The following is an 18,068-nucleotide window of genomic DNA, read 5'->3' on the forward strand; positions in this document are numbered from 1 at the left end:
TGGTCATGTCACAGCAGTGAATAGACACATTTCTTCCTGTGTGGACAGCTTTGATGGACAAATGCAGTGTAAAGTGTGACATCAGAGTGGGAAACTTCTGAGATCTTGACCTGCAGTTGACCTCCTTCTTTCCTGCAGTTGACCTCTTCTGACCTGCAGTTGACCTCCTCTGACCTCTCCTCCTCTGACGTCCAGTTGACCTTCTTTCCTTCAGTTCACTTGCTTTCTCAGGGATTCGCATTCCCATAGACTTGTAAGGGGATTGAAGAAGTTTTTGAGCAAACAAGATCCTATTGCCATTGGTCACTTTTGATGTGCTGATCCGTATCTTTCCATATTCTCTTCCCCGTCCTATAACCCTATATACACACTGCCCACAATATCAAACCCAGTGTACAGACAACCCCTGCATACCCCATCGCCCCTCCACTTCTTCACCCCCAGCAATCCCAGAACAATATACAGGCCACTCCTCCCCCCACAAACCCCTTCAACCCTCTGCCTCCCCCTACAGAACACAACTCCCTCGGTGTCCCCCCACACACACACAGAACAAATGTATATAAAGGTGTGATGGCTCATATAAGATCCTGAACATTTCCTGTCACAGGAGGAAGTCATTCTGAGTACACATTGGGTTATTGGGGGGGGGGGGGGGGGCAATAATAAGTGTAATACAGAGGGAGGATGGGGAAGTCATTCTAGGTGCACACTGGGTTGCTGAGGGGCAGTAATGGGTGTGAAAAACAGGGAGGATGGGGAAGTCATTCTGTGCGCGCACTGGGTTATGGGGGGGCAGTAATAAGTGTGACACACAGAGAGGATGAGGAAGTAATTTTGGGTGCCCACTGGGTAACAGAGGGCACATTAATGAATGTTGCACATAGGGAGGATGGTCATTCTGGGTGCACACTGAGTTATCGGGGTCAGTAGTAATGGATGTGACACAGAGGAACGGAAAATTCATGTTGGGTGCACGCTGGGTTATGGGTAGGGCAGTAATAGGTGTGACTCACAGGGAGGCTGCGGAAGGAATCCTGGGTACACACTGGATTATTGGGGGACTGTAATGGATTTAACACACAGTGAGGAGAAGGGAAGTCATTCTGAGTGCACTGCACACTGGATTGTGGGGGTGAGGGCAGTAATAGATGTGACACAGAGGGAGGATATGGAAATATATTCTAACTAGGGGGACAGTATTTTGCAATGCACAATTCCAGTTTCCTCCCGTCATGCCCCGCGCGCCTGATGCAACATAAATGTAGGCGTGGCACCCGCGTTACCCTAGGTGGGCGTGGTTGCAGGACGCTATGTGTGGGAACCGGCCGGCTGGGAGGAGCAGTATTCTGGTGGGCGTGGCTGTCGGAAAATCCAAACAAGCCAACGGTGTGTTGTTGGTGGGCGGGGTGCTGAGCGGGGGTACGTGTGATTGGTCTATGGGCGGGACCTTGGTGTGATCGGAGAGCGGTGATTGGCGGTGGTTGTGTCCGGGCCTGCTCTGTGTCCCCGGCTGGAGGGTAGCGGGAGACAGAAGAGAGGATGGAGCCGCGGCTGCTGGAGTTGTTCGGAGGGGGCGGCGGGGGAAGAGGGAAGAGCGGAGCCCGGAGCAAGAAACCCACCAAGGGCAGGAACCGGGGGGGAGGATCCGGGGGCAGCAAGAACCACAACAACCCCCCTTACCTGCCCCCTGAGGTACTAATACCCCCAATACCTGTCCTCTGAGGTACCAATACCCCCAATACCTGTCCTCTGAGGTACCAATACCCCCAATACCTGTCCTCTGAGGTACCAATACCTGCCCCTTGAGGTACTAATACCCCCTATACCTGTCATCTGAGGTACTAATACCCCCGATACCTGCCCCCTGAGGTACCGATACCTGCCCCCTGAGGTACCGATACCTGCCCCCTGAGGTACCGATACCTGTCCTCTGAGGTACCAATACCCCCAATACCTGCCCCTTGAGGTACTAATACCCCCGATACCTGCCCCCTGAGGTGCCGATACTTGCCCCCCGAGGTACGTTTACTTACCATGTTGGCTCTGTGAGTAGCGACAGTTGGCGCTGTGATCGGGGAGTAGTGACAGTTGGCGCTGTGATCGGGAAGTAGTGACAGTTGGCGCTGTGAGTAGTGACAGTTGGCGCTGTGATCGGGGAGTAGTGACAGTTGGCGCTGTGATCGGGGAGTAGTGACAGTTGGCACTGTGACTAGTGACAGTTGGCGCTGTGACTAGTGACAGTTGGCGCTGTGATCGGGGAGTAGTGACAGTTGGCGCTGTGAGTCGTGACAGTTGGTGCTGTGATCGGGGAGTAGTGACAGTTGGCGCTGTGAGTAGTGACAGTTGGTGCTGTGATCAAGGAGTAGTGACAGTTGGCGCTGTGAGTAGTGACAGTTGGCGCTGTGAGTGGGGAGAAGTGACAGTTGGCGATGTGGTCGGGGAGTAGTGACATTTCTCGCTGTGGTCGGTGAGTAGTGACAGTTGGCGCTGTGGTCGGTGAGTAGTGACAGTTGGCGCTGTGATCGGGGAGTAGTGACAGTTGGCGCTGTGGTCGGGGAGTAGTGACAGTTGGCGCTGTGAGTAGTGACAGTTGGCGCTGTGGTCGGGGAGTAGTGACAGTTGGCGCTGTGAGTGGGGAGTAGTGACAGTTGGCGATGTGGTCGGGGAGTAGTGACAGTTGGCGCTGTGGTCGGGGAGTAGTGACAGTTGGCGCTGTGGTCGGGGAGTAGTGACAGTTGGCGCTGTGGTCGGCGAGTAGTGACAGTTGGCGCTGTGATCGGGGAGTAGTGACAGTTGGCGCTGTGGTCGGGGAGTAGTGACAGTTGGCGCTGTGAGTAGTGACAGTTGGCGCTGTGGTCGGGGAGTAGTGACAGTTGGCGCTGTGAGTAGTGACAGTTGGCGCTGTGGTCGGGGAGTAGTGACAGTTGGCGCTGTGAGTGGGGAGTAGTGACAGTTGGCGATGTGGTCGGGGAGTAGTGACATTTCTCGCTGTGGTCAGTGAGTAGTGACAGTTGGCGCTGTGGTCGGGGAGTAGTGACAGTTGGTGCTGTGATCGGGGAGTAGTGACAGTTGGCGCTGTGGTCGGGGAGTAGTGACAGTTGGCGCTGTGAGTAGTGACAGTTGGCGCTGTGGTCGGGGAGTAGTGACAGTTGGCGCTGTGGTCGGGGAGTAGTGACAGTTGGCGCTGTGGTCGGGGAGTAGTGACAGTTGGCGCTGTGGTCGGGGAGTAGTGACAGTTGGCGCTGTGAGTAGTGACAGTTGGCGCTGTGGTCGGGGAGTAGTGACAGTTGGCGCTGTGGTCGGGGAGTAGTGACAGTTGGCGCTGTGGTCGGGGAGTAGTGACAGTTGGCGCTGTGGTCGGGGAGTAGTGACAGTTGGCGCTGTGAGTAGTGACAGTTGGCGCTGTGGTCGGGGAGTAGTGACAGTTGGCGCTGTGAGTGGGGAGTAGTGACAGTTGGCGATGTGGTCGGGGAGTAGTGACATTTCTCGCTGTGGTCAGTGAGTAGTGACAGTTGGCGCTGTGGTCGGGGAGTAGTGACAGTTGGTGCTGTGATCGGGGAGTAGTGACAGTTGGCGCTGTGGTCGGGGAGTAGTGACAGTTGGCGCTGTGAGTAGTGACAGTTGGCGCTGTGGTCGGGGAGTAGTGACAGTTGGCGCTGTGGTCGGGGAGTAGTGACAGTTGGCGCTGTGGTCGGGGAGTAGTGACAGTTGGCGCTGTGGTCGGGGAGTAGTGACAGTTGGCGCTGTGGTCGGGGAGTAGTGACAGTTGGCGCTGTGGTCGGGGAGTAGTGACAGTTGGCGCTGTGAGTAGTGACAGTTGGCGCTGTGGTCGGGGAGTAGTGACAGTTGGTGTTGTGATCGGTGAGTAGTGACAGTTGGCACAGTGAGTAGTGCTGTTTGGTGACACAGAAGGGTGTCGGAGATCAGCTGATGGTTGTGTACACGGAGGAGGAGGAGGAGGACGTGTCTATACTTGTCTGCTGTGCAGAATATTTATAGACGGGCCATGTCTGTTTGGATGCTATATATAGACCTCTGTGTGTAAACACTGACTTGTTTGGGTAGTCCTGCCCTTATCAGTGGGCAGAGGAGCTGACAATCTCTTTTCACTGTCTGTACACAGGACGGAGCTGGTAGGGAGAGAGTTAAGTGTCAAACACGGAACCTGATGACGTGTCCCCTCCCCCTCCCTCATCTGCCTGACACTGCTATTAACCCCTTGATGTCTGCCCCACCACTACTATCCTCGGCATTAACCTCTGCCTGACACGGACACTTAATTAACCCCTCCCTGACCACCTTTCATTGGTGTCTCCTTAGTTAACTCTTTTGGTATCCAGTAGACCCCCACATCTCCATATATTGGTGACATTGGCTTTGAAGGATGTCCCCGCCCCTTCTGCAGTTTTTTTGTTTTGTTTTTTGACACACCCACATCTGGAGCCCAGGGACAGAATTCTTCCATTAACCCCTTCCTGACACACCCACATCTGGAGCCCAGGGTCCCTCCTGTTAACCCCTTCCTGACACACCCACATCTGAAGCCCAGGGTCCCCCTGTTAACCCCTTCCTGACACACCCACATCTGAAGCCCAGGGTCCCCCTGTTAACCCCTTCGTGACACACCCACATCTGAAGCTCAGGGACAGAATTCTTCCATTAACCCCTTCCTGACACACCCACATCTGGAGCCCAGGGTCCCCCCCCCCGTTAACCCCTTCCTGACACACCCACATCTGGAGCCCAGGGTCCCTCCTGTTAACCCCTTCCTGACACACCCACATCTGAAGCCCAGGGTCCCCCTGTTAACCCCTTCCTGACACACCCATATCTGAAGCTCAGGGACAGAATCCTTCCATTAACCCCTTCGTGACACACCCACATCTGAAGCTCAGGGACCGAATTCTTCCATTAACCCCTTCCTGACACCCACATCTGAAGCCCAGGGTCCCTCATCGTTAACCCCCTTCCTGGGGCATTGTTGGTCACACTGACATTGTTGACTCTGTCTGCTCCTGGTGTCCAGGATTAACCCCTATATGACTCACATGAAACAAGAATGATAATTGGTAATAACTGTATTTCAGGCTCGTTAATTACCACACAGGAAATCCCTGAGACATGACCTGTCACTTGTGAGGAAGCCTGTGTGTGAGATTAACCATTTTGTTGCTGGATGTTGTAAGAAGAGTACTGAGGGGTCTGACTGAGTTTTATGTTTTTTTTTTGTTTTTTTTCCAGGCGGAGGAAGGAAACATTGAATATAAGGTTAGTATCTATACCCCTCCTCCCATGTGACTCCTTATTTCTGTCTGTGACCTCTGGACTTCCCCTTTGCCTACGCTACCCATATCATGTGCCTGCTTCTTCCTGACCCCCTTACTGTCTCACCTCTGGATATTCTATACATAGGCTACCTGTATCATGTGACTCCTTTATCCTGACCTCTCTGTCACCTCTGGACCTTCTTCTGTGCCTAGGCTACCTGTATCATGTGACTCCTCTATCCTGACCTCTCTCTGTCACCTCTGGATCTTCTTCTGTGCCTAGGCTACCTGTATCATGTGACTCCTTTATCCTGACCTCTTCCTTTTTTCTTTTTTTTGCTCTGTTACCTCTGGACCTTCTTCTGTGCCTAGGCTACCCATATCATGTGACTCCTTTATCCTGACCCCTCTCTGCTCTCACGCTCCATCACCTCTGGACCTTCTGTGCCTAGGCTACCTGTATCATGTGACTCCTTTATCCTGACCCCTCTCTTTTCGCTCTGTCACCTCTGGATCTTCTTCTGTGCCTAGGCTGCCCGTATCATGTGACTCCTCTTTCCTGATCCCAGTCAGTGTCTTGTCACCTCTGGACCTTCCACTGTGCCCAGGCAGCCCATATCATGTGACTTTCTTTTCTTTTTATCATCTAGCTAAAGCTGGTCAACCCATCTCAGTATCGTTTTGAGCACCTGGTCACCCAGATGAAATGGCGGCTGCAGGAGGGACGCGGGGAGGCGGTCTACCAGATTGGCGTCGAGGACAACGGGCTGCTGGTGGGACTCTCGGAGGAGGAAATGAAGGCCTCGCTTCACACCCTGCACCGCATGGCCGAGAAGTACTGACCTCTCTGCTGACCTTGTATATTATATGTTATCATTATTCTTGACCTTTTTATAGTTCTGCAGCACTGTATAGTGTGAGGATATACAGGAGCTATAATAATCGTACTAGGGCCCATGCAGACAGCTGTCGGTTTTACCAAGCACAATGCAGAGAGGGCAAAATTTTAAGCTGATTAAACCTCAGCAGTAATCATTGTGCCAATGCTAGGAATAGGAGACCTGCCCAGAGGAGCTTACAATCTATACATGGGGATAGCCGTGGAATGTGAAGGTGAATTTGCAGCAGTATTTGTAGTAATGGAAGAGCAACAGAACTCGGAAGCTTAGAGAGAGGTACTGCGAATCAGGAAATGTGTTTAAAGCAGAGGTCCGCCCACCCCACAAAAAAATGTACAGTCAGCAGCTATAAATACTGCAGCTGCTGACTTTTAATATATGGGCACTTGCCTGTCCAGGGAGCCCGTGATGTCGGCACCCCAGCCTGTCTTCGGATTGGTTGGTCGTCAGGTGCAGCTTCCGCCATTGCCGGTAATGGACCCTGGCAGTGAAGCCTTTCAACTTCACATCCGGGTTCACTACTGCACTGCGTTTTTTCTAATTGCCCCGGCTGTGGAGGAAGGAGGAGGGGGCCAAGCTTTGCTGCTGTGCAGTCTCCGGTGCCTCAAAAACAGGTCCCTGCCCCCCCCCAGAAATGCTGTAAAGTAAGAATGCTTTCAAAAATATATATATTTTTTTAATTTGTTTTTATCAGCTTACAAAATTCAAAGTGAGTGAACTGAAAAAAAGAAAAAATCTAAATCAAATTAATATTTGGTGTGACTGTCCTTTGGCCTCAAACCAGCATCAGTGTTTTACTTTTGCACACTTTGTACACTTGCACAAAGTCAGGGATTTTGTAGGATTAGTCAAGTGTATGACTAACCAATTATACCAAACGGGCGATAATGATCATCAATTTCACATGTAGGTTTAGACAGTCATTAACTGAAATGGAAACAGCTGTATAGGAGACTTATAACTGGGTGAGGAACAGCCAAACTCTGCTACTAAGATGAGGTTGTGGAAGACAGTTTTGTGTCACAGGTCATACACCATGGCAAGACTGAGCACAGCAACAAGACAGAAGTAAGTTATACTAAATCAGCAAGGTCTCTCCCTATTTATCCCCAATTTCACATTCCCTCTGTTTTTAGCTGCATACGAACTGGGGGGAGGAGAAGCAGCAGTACACTGAGCTTCCCAGTCAATGGCTGTGCATGGGGGGGGGTGTCAGGACAAATTTGTTCATTGGAGGAGAGCAGAGCTGAGTTCCCAGCATAGCTAGATAATTGACCACGCTGTTCTTTCTTGCTTTAGTGTGGTCACTTTTTTAGTAGTAAAAGCAATGGGACTGGCAGGAACATCGGTGGTTTCACACAAAGGAAGCAATGCAAAGAGAACGGGATACTTTTTCATACATGTACATGGTACAGAAGTCACATATCAGGGATATGAAATGTTGGAGTAACAAACACTTTAATACAGCAGATAAAAGGCACATCATGCCTAATTCCCTTTGACATCAGAAAATGTCAGTCGGTGCCATCAGCACAGAACTGGTAGAAAGCAGTGGGGCCCAGGTACACCCATCTACTGTCCGGAGTAGAGTAGCCAGAAGTGGTCTTCGTGGAAAAATTGCGGCCAGAAACGCTTCGGACGTGGAAACGAGTCTAAGCGACTCAACTATGCATGAAAACATAGCGACTTAGGTGCAGAAGATGGCAGCAGGCGCTCTGGACTGAGAGTCAAACTGTGAAATATTTGGCTGTAGCAGGCGGCAGTTTTTTTGGGGGAAGGACTGGTGAGCGGTACAATAATGAGTGTCTGCAGCCACCTGCGAAGCATGGGGGAGGTATTTTGCAAGTTTGGGGCTGCATTTTTGCAAATGGAGTTTGAGGTTTGGTCAGGATCAGTGGTGTGCTCAATGCTGAAAAATACAGGCAGATACTTCTCCATCATGCCATGTCATTAGGGAGGCGTGCGATCAGCCCCAAATGTATTTTGCAGCAGGACAACCACCCCAAACATACAGCTAATGTCATTAAGAACTACCTTCAGTGTAAAGAAGAACAAGGAGTGCTGGAGGTGATGGTTTTGGCCCCCAGAGAGCCCTGATCTCAACATCGTGGGGTCTTTCTGGGATAACATAAAGAGAGACAAGGATTGGAGGCAGCCGACATCCACAGAAGATCTGTGCTTAGTTCTCCAAGATGTTTGGAACAACCTACCTGCCGAGTTCCTTAACCAGTTCCCACCTGGCCTATAGCAAAATAACGGCTGAGCAGGGGTTCAGTTATCTTGATTGGGCGTCATATGACATCCAGCAGGATAAGCCACAATCGTGCGCCCAGGGCAGCGATCGGTGGTGCGGTGTGTCAGTCTGACATCACCCGCAACACCAATCTCAGTTAAGAGCCTCTGACATGGACTCTTTACCATGTGATCAGCCATGTCCAATTACGGCTGATCACAGTGTAAACGGAAGAGCCATTTATCAGATTTTCCTCACTTGTGTCTGACAGACGTGAGTAGAGGAGAGCCGATCAGCGGCTCTCCTGATGGGGGGGTTTGGGGGTCTGTGCTGATTGTTTACCGGATGCCCACCCAGGACCACCAGGTATGCAATCCTGAACCACCAGGGCAGATGCCAATCAGTGCCCATCAGCAATGCCTGCCAGTGCCGCCTATCAATGCCCATCAGTGAAGGGGAAAACATACTTATTTACAAAATTTTATAAAAGAAAGAAAAAAACCTTTTTTATTTATTTTAAAAAAAATGTAGGTCTTATTTTATTTGTTTAGCAAAAAATAAAAACCGCAGAGGTGATCAAATACCACCAAAAGAAAGCTCTATTTGTGGGAACAAAATGATAAATTTTTTGTTTTGGGTACAGTGTAGCATGACCGCGCAATTGTCATTTAAAAAGCGACAGATCTGAAAATTTGGCCTGGCCAGGAAGGGGGGAAAGTCCCCGTTATTGAAGTGGTTAAACAACTGCGTGCAAGTCTACCTAGAAGAACTGAGGAAGGTTTTGAAGGCAAAGGGTGGTCACACAAAATAATGATTTGATTTGTATTTCTCTTGTGTTCATTTTTGTTTTTTGATAAAAAAAAAATAAACTAGTAAACAAGAAGTATGGGTTTAGGGGGGGTGTGTGTGGTGTGTTTTTATTTATTTATTTTTAATACTTACCTAGCTGGTTGCGGCATCGGTCTGATACTACATCTGTCCCCGCCTACTCTTAACACTGGAAACTGAGCAATCATACACCGCCGATCGCTCCGTTCTCAGTGCACTCTGAGCAGAGAGCTGCTGACTGTCAGTCAGCAGCTCTCTGCTCTGCCCTCCCCTCGCTCACTGGAGCACTGGGCACTGGAGGGGGGCAGGAGCGACCGCCTCAGACTCTCAGCAGTTTGCTGAGCCCGGTTGCTGGTTCAGGGTTCTGGGCAGATCCCCGACCATATGGTCGCGATCTTGCCCGAGCCTGGACCGGCTCTCTGACCGTCAGCCAAGAGTGGGCTTCCGCCTGCTGTTTGCTGAAAACCTGGGTCACAGGAGTGCAAAATGAACTGCGATACACGAGAGAAGTACAGACAAATGAGCTCCTTTCAACCCTTTTCTGTTTCTGAAAGCATTCTTCATTTACAGCATTTTATTTATTTATTTATTTTTTTTTGTACAGTACTGATTATTATTATTATTATTATTATTATTATTATTATTTTATATATATATATATATATATATATATATATATATATATATATATATATATAAAATAATAATAATCAGTACTGTGCAAAAATTATTTTTTTTTTATATATATATATATATATATATATATATATATATATATATATATATAATACCTTTTTTTTTTTTTTTTTTTTTTTTTCTACATTTTTTTTAGATAGGTAAAAAGAAAATCGATACAAATGTAAACAATCATATAATTTTGAATACATGTATAGTGTGTAATTGGTGACTGGCGAGGGAAGCTGTATTTGCTCCTTGTATATGTCGGTTCTGCTTTCCTCTGCCCGTAGCTCTGTGCCTCGATGTTTCTCTTGTTCTGTCCCAGTGGAAATAATAGACAAGTCTTGAGTCTCTCTAATGAGGTGAAATACAATGCTTCGGGTGGACAGAGATCATATGAGTGTAGGCTTCCAGTCCTGAGGGAGCTCAGGAGCAGCAGTTGTTTTTTCGTGGCAAGGAAGGAGAACATTTTTACTCTAATAAAGTGGCATTGTAATGCTGTCATACAGTGGTGTGAAAAAGTGTTTGCCCCCTTCCTCATTTCCGGTTCCTTTGCATGTTTGTCACACTTAAGTGTTTCGGAACATCAAACCAATTTAAACAATAGTCAAGGACAACACAAGTAAACACAAAATGCAATTTGTAAATGAAGGTGTTTATTATTAAAGGTGAAAAAAAATCCAAACCATCATGGCCCTGTGTGAAAAAGTGATTGCCCCCTTGTTAAAACATACTATAACTGTGGTTGTCCACACCTGAGTTCAATTTCTCTAGCCACACCCAGGCCTGATTATTGCCACACCTGTTCACAATCAAGGCATCACTTAAATAGGAGCTGCTTGACACAGTAAGGTCCACCAGAAGATCCTTAAAAGCTACACATCATGCCGAGACCCAAAGAAATTCAGGAACAATTGAGAAAGAAAGTAATTGAGATCTATCAGTCTGGAAAGGGTTATAAAGCCATTTCCAAAGCTTTGGGAATCCAGCGAACCACAGTGAGAGCCATTATCCACAAATGGCGAAGACATGGAACAGTGGTGAACCTTCCCAGGAGTGGCCGGCCGCCCAAAATTACCCCAAGAGCGCAGCGACGACTCATCCAAGAGGTCACAAAAGACCCCACAACAACGTCCAAGGAACTGCAGGCCTCACTTGCCTCAGTTAAGGTCAGCGTTCATGCCTCCACCATCAGGAAAAGACTGGGCAAAAATGGCCTGCATGGCAGAGTTCCAAGGAGAAAACCACTGCTGAGCAAAAAGAACATCAAAGCTCGTCTCAATTTCTCCACAACACATCTTGATGATCCCCAAGACTTTTGGGACAACATTCTGTGGACCGATGAGACAAAAGTGGAACTCTTTGGAAGGTGTGTGTCCAAGTATATCTGGCGTAGAAGGAACACTGCATTTCATAAAAAGAACATTATACCAACAGTAAAATATGGTGGTGGTAGTGTGATGGTCTGGGGCTGTTTTGCTGCTTCAGGACCTGGAAGACTTGCCGTGATAAAAGGAACTATGAATTCTGCTGTCTACCAAGAGATCCTGAAGGAGAATGTCCGACCATCTGTTCGTGTACTCAAGCTGAAACGAACTTGGGTTCTGCAGCAGGACAATGATCCTAAACACACCAGCAAGTCCACCACCGAATGGCTGAAGAAAAACAAAATGAAGACTTTGGAGTGGCCTAGCCAAAGTCCTGACCTGAATCCTATTGAGATGTTGTGGTATGACCTTAAAAAGGCCGTTCATGCTCGAAAACCCTCTAATGTAACTGAATTAGGACAATTCTGCAAAGATGAGTGGGCCAAAATTCCTCCAGGACGCTGTAAAAGCCTCATTGCACATTATCGCAAACGCTTGGTTGCAGTTGTTGCTGCTAAGGGTGGCCCAACCAGTTATTAGGTTTAGGGGGCAATCACTTTTTCACACAGGGCCATGATGGTTTGGATTTTTTTTCACCTTTAATAATAAACACCTTCATTTACAAATTGCATTTTGTGTTTACTTGTGTTGTCCTTGACTATTGTTTAAATTGGTTTGATGTTCCGAAACACTTAAGTGTGACAAACATGCAAAGGAACAGGAAATGAGGAAGGGGGCAAACACTTTTTCACACCACTGTATATTGATATGTGTGGATTTGTAATGGCCTAATGATCCATGGAAGATTTGGAGGGATGGCGAATGTGGAAAGGCATTCTAGAGAAAGGAAGTAACACGAGAGAAGTCCTGGAGTAGAGTGTGGAGGAGGTATTCTGTAAGTGGATTCTGTATGGAGTCTGGATTTTGCTAGAGACTAATGAGCAGGTTCTGTACTGCAGTGTCTTAGGCTCCGTTCACATATATGCAAATTGGATTTTGACCACATCCAGTTCGTGTGACATGTGTGAACCGGCACTGGAGCTGAGTCACATATACGGTACGGTATCTCACAAAAGTGAATACATCCCTCCCATTTTTGTAAATATTTTCTTCTATCTTTTCATGTGACAACACTGAAGAAATGACACTTGTCTACAATGTAAAGTAGTGAGTGTACAGCTTGTATAACAGCGTAAATTTGCCGTCCCCCTCAAAATAACTCAACACACAGCCATTAATGTCTAAACCGCTGGCAACAACAAAATGAGTACACCCCTAAGTGAAAATGTCCAAATTGGGCCCAAAGTGTCAATACTTTGTGTGGTTACCATTATTTTCCAGCACTGCCTTAACTCTCTTGGGCATGGAGGTCACCAGAGCTTCACAGGTTGCCACCGAAGTCCTCTTCCCCTCCTCCATGATGACATCACGGAGATGGTGGATGTTACATACCTTGCGCTCCTCCACCTTCTGTTTGAGGATGCCTCACAAATGCTCAGTAAAGTTTTAGGTCTGGAGACATGCTTGGCCAGTCCATCACCTTTACCCTCAGCTTCTTTAGCAAGGCAGTGGTCATCATGTAGGTGTGTTTGGGTTGTTATCATGTTGGAATACTGCCCTGCAGCCCAGTCTCCGAAGGGAGGGGATCATGCTCTGCTTCAGTATGTCACAGTACATGTTGACATTCATGGTTCCCTTAATGAACTGTAGCTCCCCAGTGCCGGTGTTCTGGCAGATAGTGTCCGCCCCGGGCAGAAGAAGCTTTGGAAAATCTCCGAAGATGAACGGCGCTTGCGCCGTGAGTGTAGGTGGTAGCCCCAACATCCAATCGGACATAGGGTCGGAAAAATTAGAGGGCCCCTCGCGGGCGAGCTTCGCTCGCCTCGCTGCGGGCTCGGCCTCGCGCTCGGCTCTTTTATATTCCTACTCTATGTCCACTTGGATGGTGGGGATAGAACCTGGACTCACGGCGCAGGCGCCTTTCATCCTTGGCTATTTTCGAAATCTGTGTGTGCTGTGCATGCGCAGTACACAGCGGACACTATCCGATGGTGGACCATATATGATAGGACACCGGCAGCACTTGTGCAGCCCCAGACCATGACACTCCCACCAACATGCTTGACTGTAGGCAAGACACCGCTTGTCTTTGGACTCCTCACCTGGTTGAACCAAATACGTTTATCTTGGTCTCATCAGACCACAGGACATGGTTCCAGTTATCCATGTCCTTAGTCTGCTTGTCTTCAGCAAACTGGGCTTTCTTATGCATCATCTTTAGAAGACGGCAGCTATGCAGACCAATTTGATGCAGTGTGCGGCTTATGGTCTGAGCACTGACAGGCTGACCCCCCCCCACCCCACCCCTTCAACCTCTGCAGCAATGCTGGCAGCACTCATACGTCTATTTCCCAAAGACAACCTCTGGATATGACACTGAGCATGTGCATACAACTTTTTTGGTTGACCTTAGCGAGGCCTGATCTGAGTGGGACCTGTCCTGTTACACTGTATGGTCTTGGCCACTGTGCTGCAGCTCCGTTTCAGGGTCTTGGCAATCTTCTTATAGCCTAGGCCAGTGATGGCAAACCTTGGCACCCCAGATGTTTTGGAACTACATTTCCCATGATGCTCAGCTACACTGCAAAGTGCATGAGCATCATGGGAAATATAGTTCCAAAACGTCTGGGGTGCCAAGGTTCGCCATCACTGGCCTAGGCCATCTTTATGTAGAGCAACAATTCTTTTTTTTCAGATCCTCAGAGTTCTTTGCCATGAGGTGCCATGTTGAGCTTCCAGTGACCAGTATGAGAGAGTGAGCACGATCACACCAAACTTAACACACCTGCTCCCCATTCACACCTGAGACTTTGTAACACTAACGAGTCACATGACACCGGGGAGAGAAAATGGCTAATTGGGCCCAATTTGGACATTTTCACTTAGGGGTGTACTCCCTTTTGTTGCCAGCGGTTTAGACATTAATTGCTGTGTGTTGTTGTTTTGAGGGGACAGCAAATTTACACTGTTATACAAGCTGTACACTCACTACTTTACATTGTAGCAAAGTGTCATTTCTTCAGTGTTGTCACATAAAAAGATAGAATAAAATATTTACAAAAATGTGAGGGGTGTACTCACTTTTGTGAGATACTGTATGTGGTGCAGCGGTAGCTCGAATGGAAAAGAGTCCTGTCCGTTTTCTGAGCACTGCAGTTCAGAAAAAAAAAAGGCGTGGGGTCCCAGCCCCCTCACCCCCAATCCATACCAGGCCCTTTCGGTTTTTAAGGGGAACCCCATGCCAAAATGAAGATGGGGCCTCCCCCAATCCACACGGTATGGATTTGGAGGGGAACCCCCGCGCCAAATTTTTACCAGACCCTTATCCGAGCACGCAGCCTGGAAGGCCAGGAAAGGGGGGGCGAGTGAGTGGCGGGGGCAGCGGGCAAGGGGCTTATCGGAATCTAAAAGCTCTCCCCGTATGTGAATGAGTATGGGGGTACATTGTACTCCTACTTATCACCAAAAAAATTGTAAAAAAATTAAATTAAATAAAACAGAGTTTTTGAAAATTCCTTCATTAAAAAAAAACAATGTCCCCTTGTGTGGATCAATTGTCAATCACGACACCTGCTGCACCTTTCCTGCATGCTCCGATAAGGGTCTGGTATGAATTTGGAGGGAGAACCCACACTTTATTTTTCAGTGGCTTTTTTCACAATTTTCTAAACAGCTGCTTAAGAAACTCGCAGTGAAAACTGAAGAGAAATTTGCACCGGACATGTGTGAACCCGGCCTTAAGAGTTAGGTCCACTGTCAGCTCTTTATTGCAAAATTCCCTCTCCTTTTTTCCTGTCCTGTGTTGGGCTGTATTATATCTGGTTTATCACGGTCTGCATCCTGATATTGATGTCACCTCTCTCTGTAGGGTTGGTGCTGATATCACAGTATTACGGGAACGTGAAGTTGATTATGACAGTGATTCCCCCAGGAAGATCACAGAGGTTCTGATCCGGAAGGTCCCGGACAACCAACAGGTACGTGCGCAGTACAATGACTCTGAGCTTTGTCATGTTCCTGTATATTTCATCTGTATAGATATATTCAACTTTATACAGAATGGACAACAATTCAACGGTTTCAGTAGGTGTGGTACTGTATATCTCTTGAGGAAGACTTAAAAAGGCGAAACATGTTGAGATTACTACACCATCACAATCTGCACTAAACTCGTTAACACTTCAATTTGTTCATGTAAAATGTTTTTTATTGAAAAAACTATTTTAAATGTTTGATATGGAACAATAAAAATGTATGATATATATATATATATATATATATTTTTTTTTTTTTTATCTATCTAATTGGCACCTTTTCTCTATGGTCCTTCCTGTATCTTTGTGAATCTGCACTCACACAGGATAATATACTTTTTGCTTTTTCAGTTTCTGGACCTTCGAGTGGCCGTCCTGGGAAATGTAGATTCTGGGAAGTCTACTCTACTGGGGGTCCTCACACAGGGGGAACTGGACAATGGACGGGGCCGGGCCAGGCTCAATCTCTTCCGCCATCTTCATGAGATCCAGTCTGGCCGCACTTCCAGTATTAGCTTTGAGATCCTTGGCTTCAATAGCAAGGGAGAGGTGAGGAGGCAGTAGGAGGGATGTTGGGGTAAAGTGGTGTGTGTGTGTGTGGGGGGGGGGGGGGGGGGGGTGATGCTTAGGAGCATGGCAGCACAGTGGTGTAGTGGTTAGCACTTTCATCTAGCAGCAATAGGCTTGCTGACCATGACACCATCTGCCTGGAGTTTGCATGTTCTCCCTGTGCCTGCATGGGTTTCCTCCGGGTACTCCGGTTTCCTCCCACATGCCACAGACACGCTGGTAGGTTAATTAGACCCTGTCTAAAAATTGTCCATAATATGTGTATGTATATGTCGCTGTTGTATGTGTTTGTAAGTGTGTCGGGACCCTATGGGGTAAAGGACTGCGCAAAGCTGCAGATGGACACCGGTGGCATAGGTAGTGCTATACATGTCACTCATTCATTTCATTCATTCATGTAGGAAGGAAGGATGTGAAGGGGGAATGGGAGAGTTGCTTGGGGTGGGGTGACGTTAAAGGGGGAATTTGAAGAGGGGCACACAAGTGAGAGGGAAATGGGAGAGAAATACTAGGAAAAGGTGGTTAGTGAGGGAAGAATTGGAGAGGTTTTGGGGAGTGAAGAGGAATGGGTGCTGTTGGCGGGGGATTGGGGTGAAGAGGAATGTGCCGATGGCGGGGGGGGGGGGGGTTGAAGAGGAATGGATGCTGATGGTGGGGGGTGTAAAGAGGAGTGGGTGCTGTTGGGGGGGATGAAAAGAATGGGTGCTGTTGACAGGGTGAAGAGGAATGGGCCCTGTTTGGCCAGGGGTGGGGCGGTGAAGAGGAGTGGATGCTGCTGGTGAGACATGAAGAGGAATGGGCGCTTCTGGCGAGGGATTTGGGGGAGTGAAGAGGAATGGGTGCTGTTGGTGGGGGGTGAAGAGGAATGGTTGCTGTTGGAAGGGGGTGGTGGGGGGGGGGTAAAGAGGAATAGGTTCTGTTGGGGGTGAAGAGGAATGGGTGCTGTTGGGTGGGGGGCAAAGAGGAATGGGTGCTGTTGGAAGGGGATGGGAGGGGGGGTGAAGAGGAATAGGTTCTGTTGGGGGTGAAGAGGAATGGGTGCTGTTGGAAGGGGATGGTGGGGGGGGGGGGGAGGTGAAGAGGAATAGGTTCTGTTGGGGGTGAAAAGGAATGGGTGCTGTTGGTGAGACATGAAGAGGAATGGGTGCTGTTGGAGGGGGATGGGAGGGGTGGTGAAGAGGAATAGGTTCTGTTGGGGGTGAAGAGGAATGGGTGCTGTTGGTGAGACGTAAAGAGGAATGGGTGCTGTTGGAGGGGGATGGGGGGGGGTGAAGAGGAATAGGTGCTGTTGGGGGGGGGGGGGGGGTGGGTGAAGAGAAATGGTTGCTGTTGGTGAGCCGTGAAGAGAAATGGGTGCTGTTCATTTGGGGAGGGGGAATGGGTGTTGTTGGATGGGGGGGGGGGTGAAGAGGAATGGGTGCTATGGGATGGTGGGGGGGTGAAGAGCAATGGGTACTGTTGGGGGGGGGGGGTGGATTGGTGAAGAGGAATGGGTGCTGTTGGTGAGCCATGAAGAGAAATGGGTGCTGTTGGTTTGGGAGGGGGGAAGAGGAATGGGTGCCGTTGGCGAGACGAGAGGAATTGGTACTGTTGGGGGGGGGGGGGGGTGAAGAGGAATAGGTGGTGTTGGTGGGATATGAAGAGGAATGTTTGTGCTGGTGGGGGATGGGGGAGAAGAGGAATGGGTGCTGTTGGGGTGGAAAGGAATGGGTGCTGTTGGCAGGGTAAAGAGGAATGGGTGCTTGATTTGCAGAGTGCCTCATGGCCATGCTCACTCCCCCCTGCAGGTTCTGTTTCGGGGTAGGGAGACTACTAGGCGTGTGGGGGGGGCGCCCCTCTGCTTCTTCAGCACCGGCGGGTGTGGGGGATTGCCCTTAGGATGGTGGGGGCGGATTGGGTACATTCCCACACGCCCTTGTGGCGCAATCCCTGCCTAGGGGAGCTTCGGGAACTACCCGGGACGGGTCTCTGGGCCGCCAGGGGGGTGGTGTACCTGTACCAGGTCGTCACCCAGCGGGGGGTGCGCAGTTTTCAGGCGTTGCAAGGGGAGTTTGGGATCCCTTCGCATATGGTGTTCCGATATGCGCAGTTGTCTCACGCCCTTGGGGCCCAGTTTGGGGAGGGATTCC

General features: G+C 49.0%; 1 protein-coding gene across 1 annotated transcript in view; it reads left to right on the forward strand.

Annotated features, from left to right (window-relative positions):
- The first annotated feature begins 1,474 nt into the window (after window positions 1-1,474).
- The window catches only part of GTPBP2 (GTP binding protein 2), a 36,947-nt gene continuing 20,353 nt past the window's right edge, over window positions 1,475-18,068 (forward strand). Inside the window, exons 1-5 of the mRNA XM_077485436.1 lie at window positions 1,475-1,695; window positions 5,245-5,271; window positions 5,921-6,105; window positions 15,204-15,312; window positions 15,721-15,918. Coding sequence (XP_077341562.1) covers window positions 1,543-1,695; window positions 5,245-5,271; window positions 5,921-6,105; window positions 15,204-15,312; window positions 15,721-15,918 — 672 coding nt within the window. The 5' untranslated portion in view covers window positions 1,475-1,542. The remainder of the gene's footprint in view (window positions 1,696-5,244; window positions 5,272-5,920; window positions 6,106-15,203; window positions 15,313-15,720; window positions 15,919-18,068) is intronic.

The sequence above is a fragment of the Lithobates pipiens genome, unplaced genomic scaffold (genome assembly GCF_037356315.1).
Source record: "Lithobates pipiens isolate NorthernLeopardFrog02 unplaced genomic scaffold, aLitPip1_a1.2 Scaffold_18, whole genome shotgun sequence".
Taxonomy (NCBI): Eukaryota; Metazoa; Chordata; class Amphibia; order Anura; family Ranidae; genus Lithobates; species Lithobates pipiens.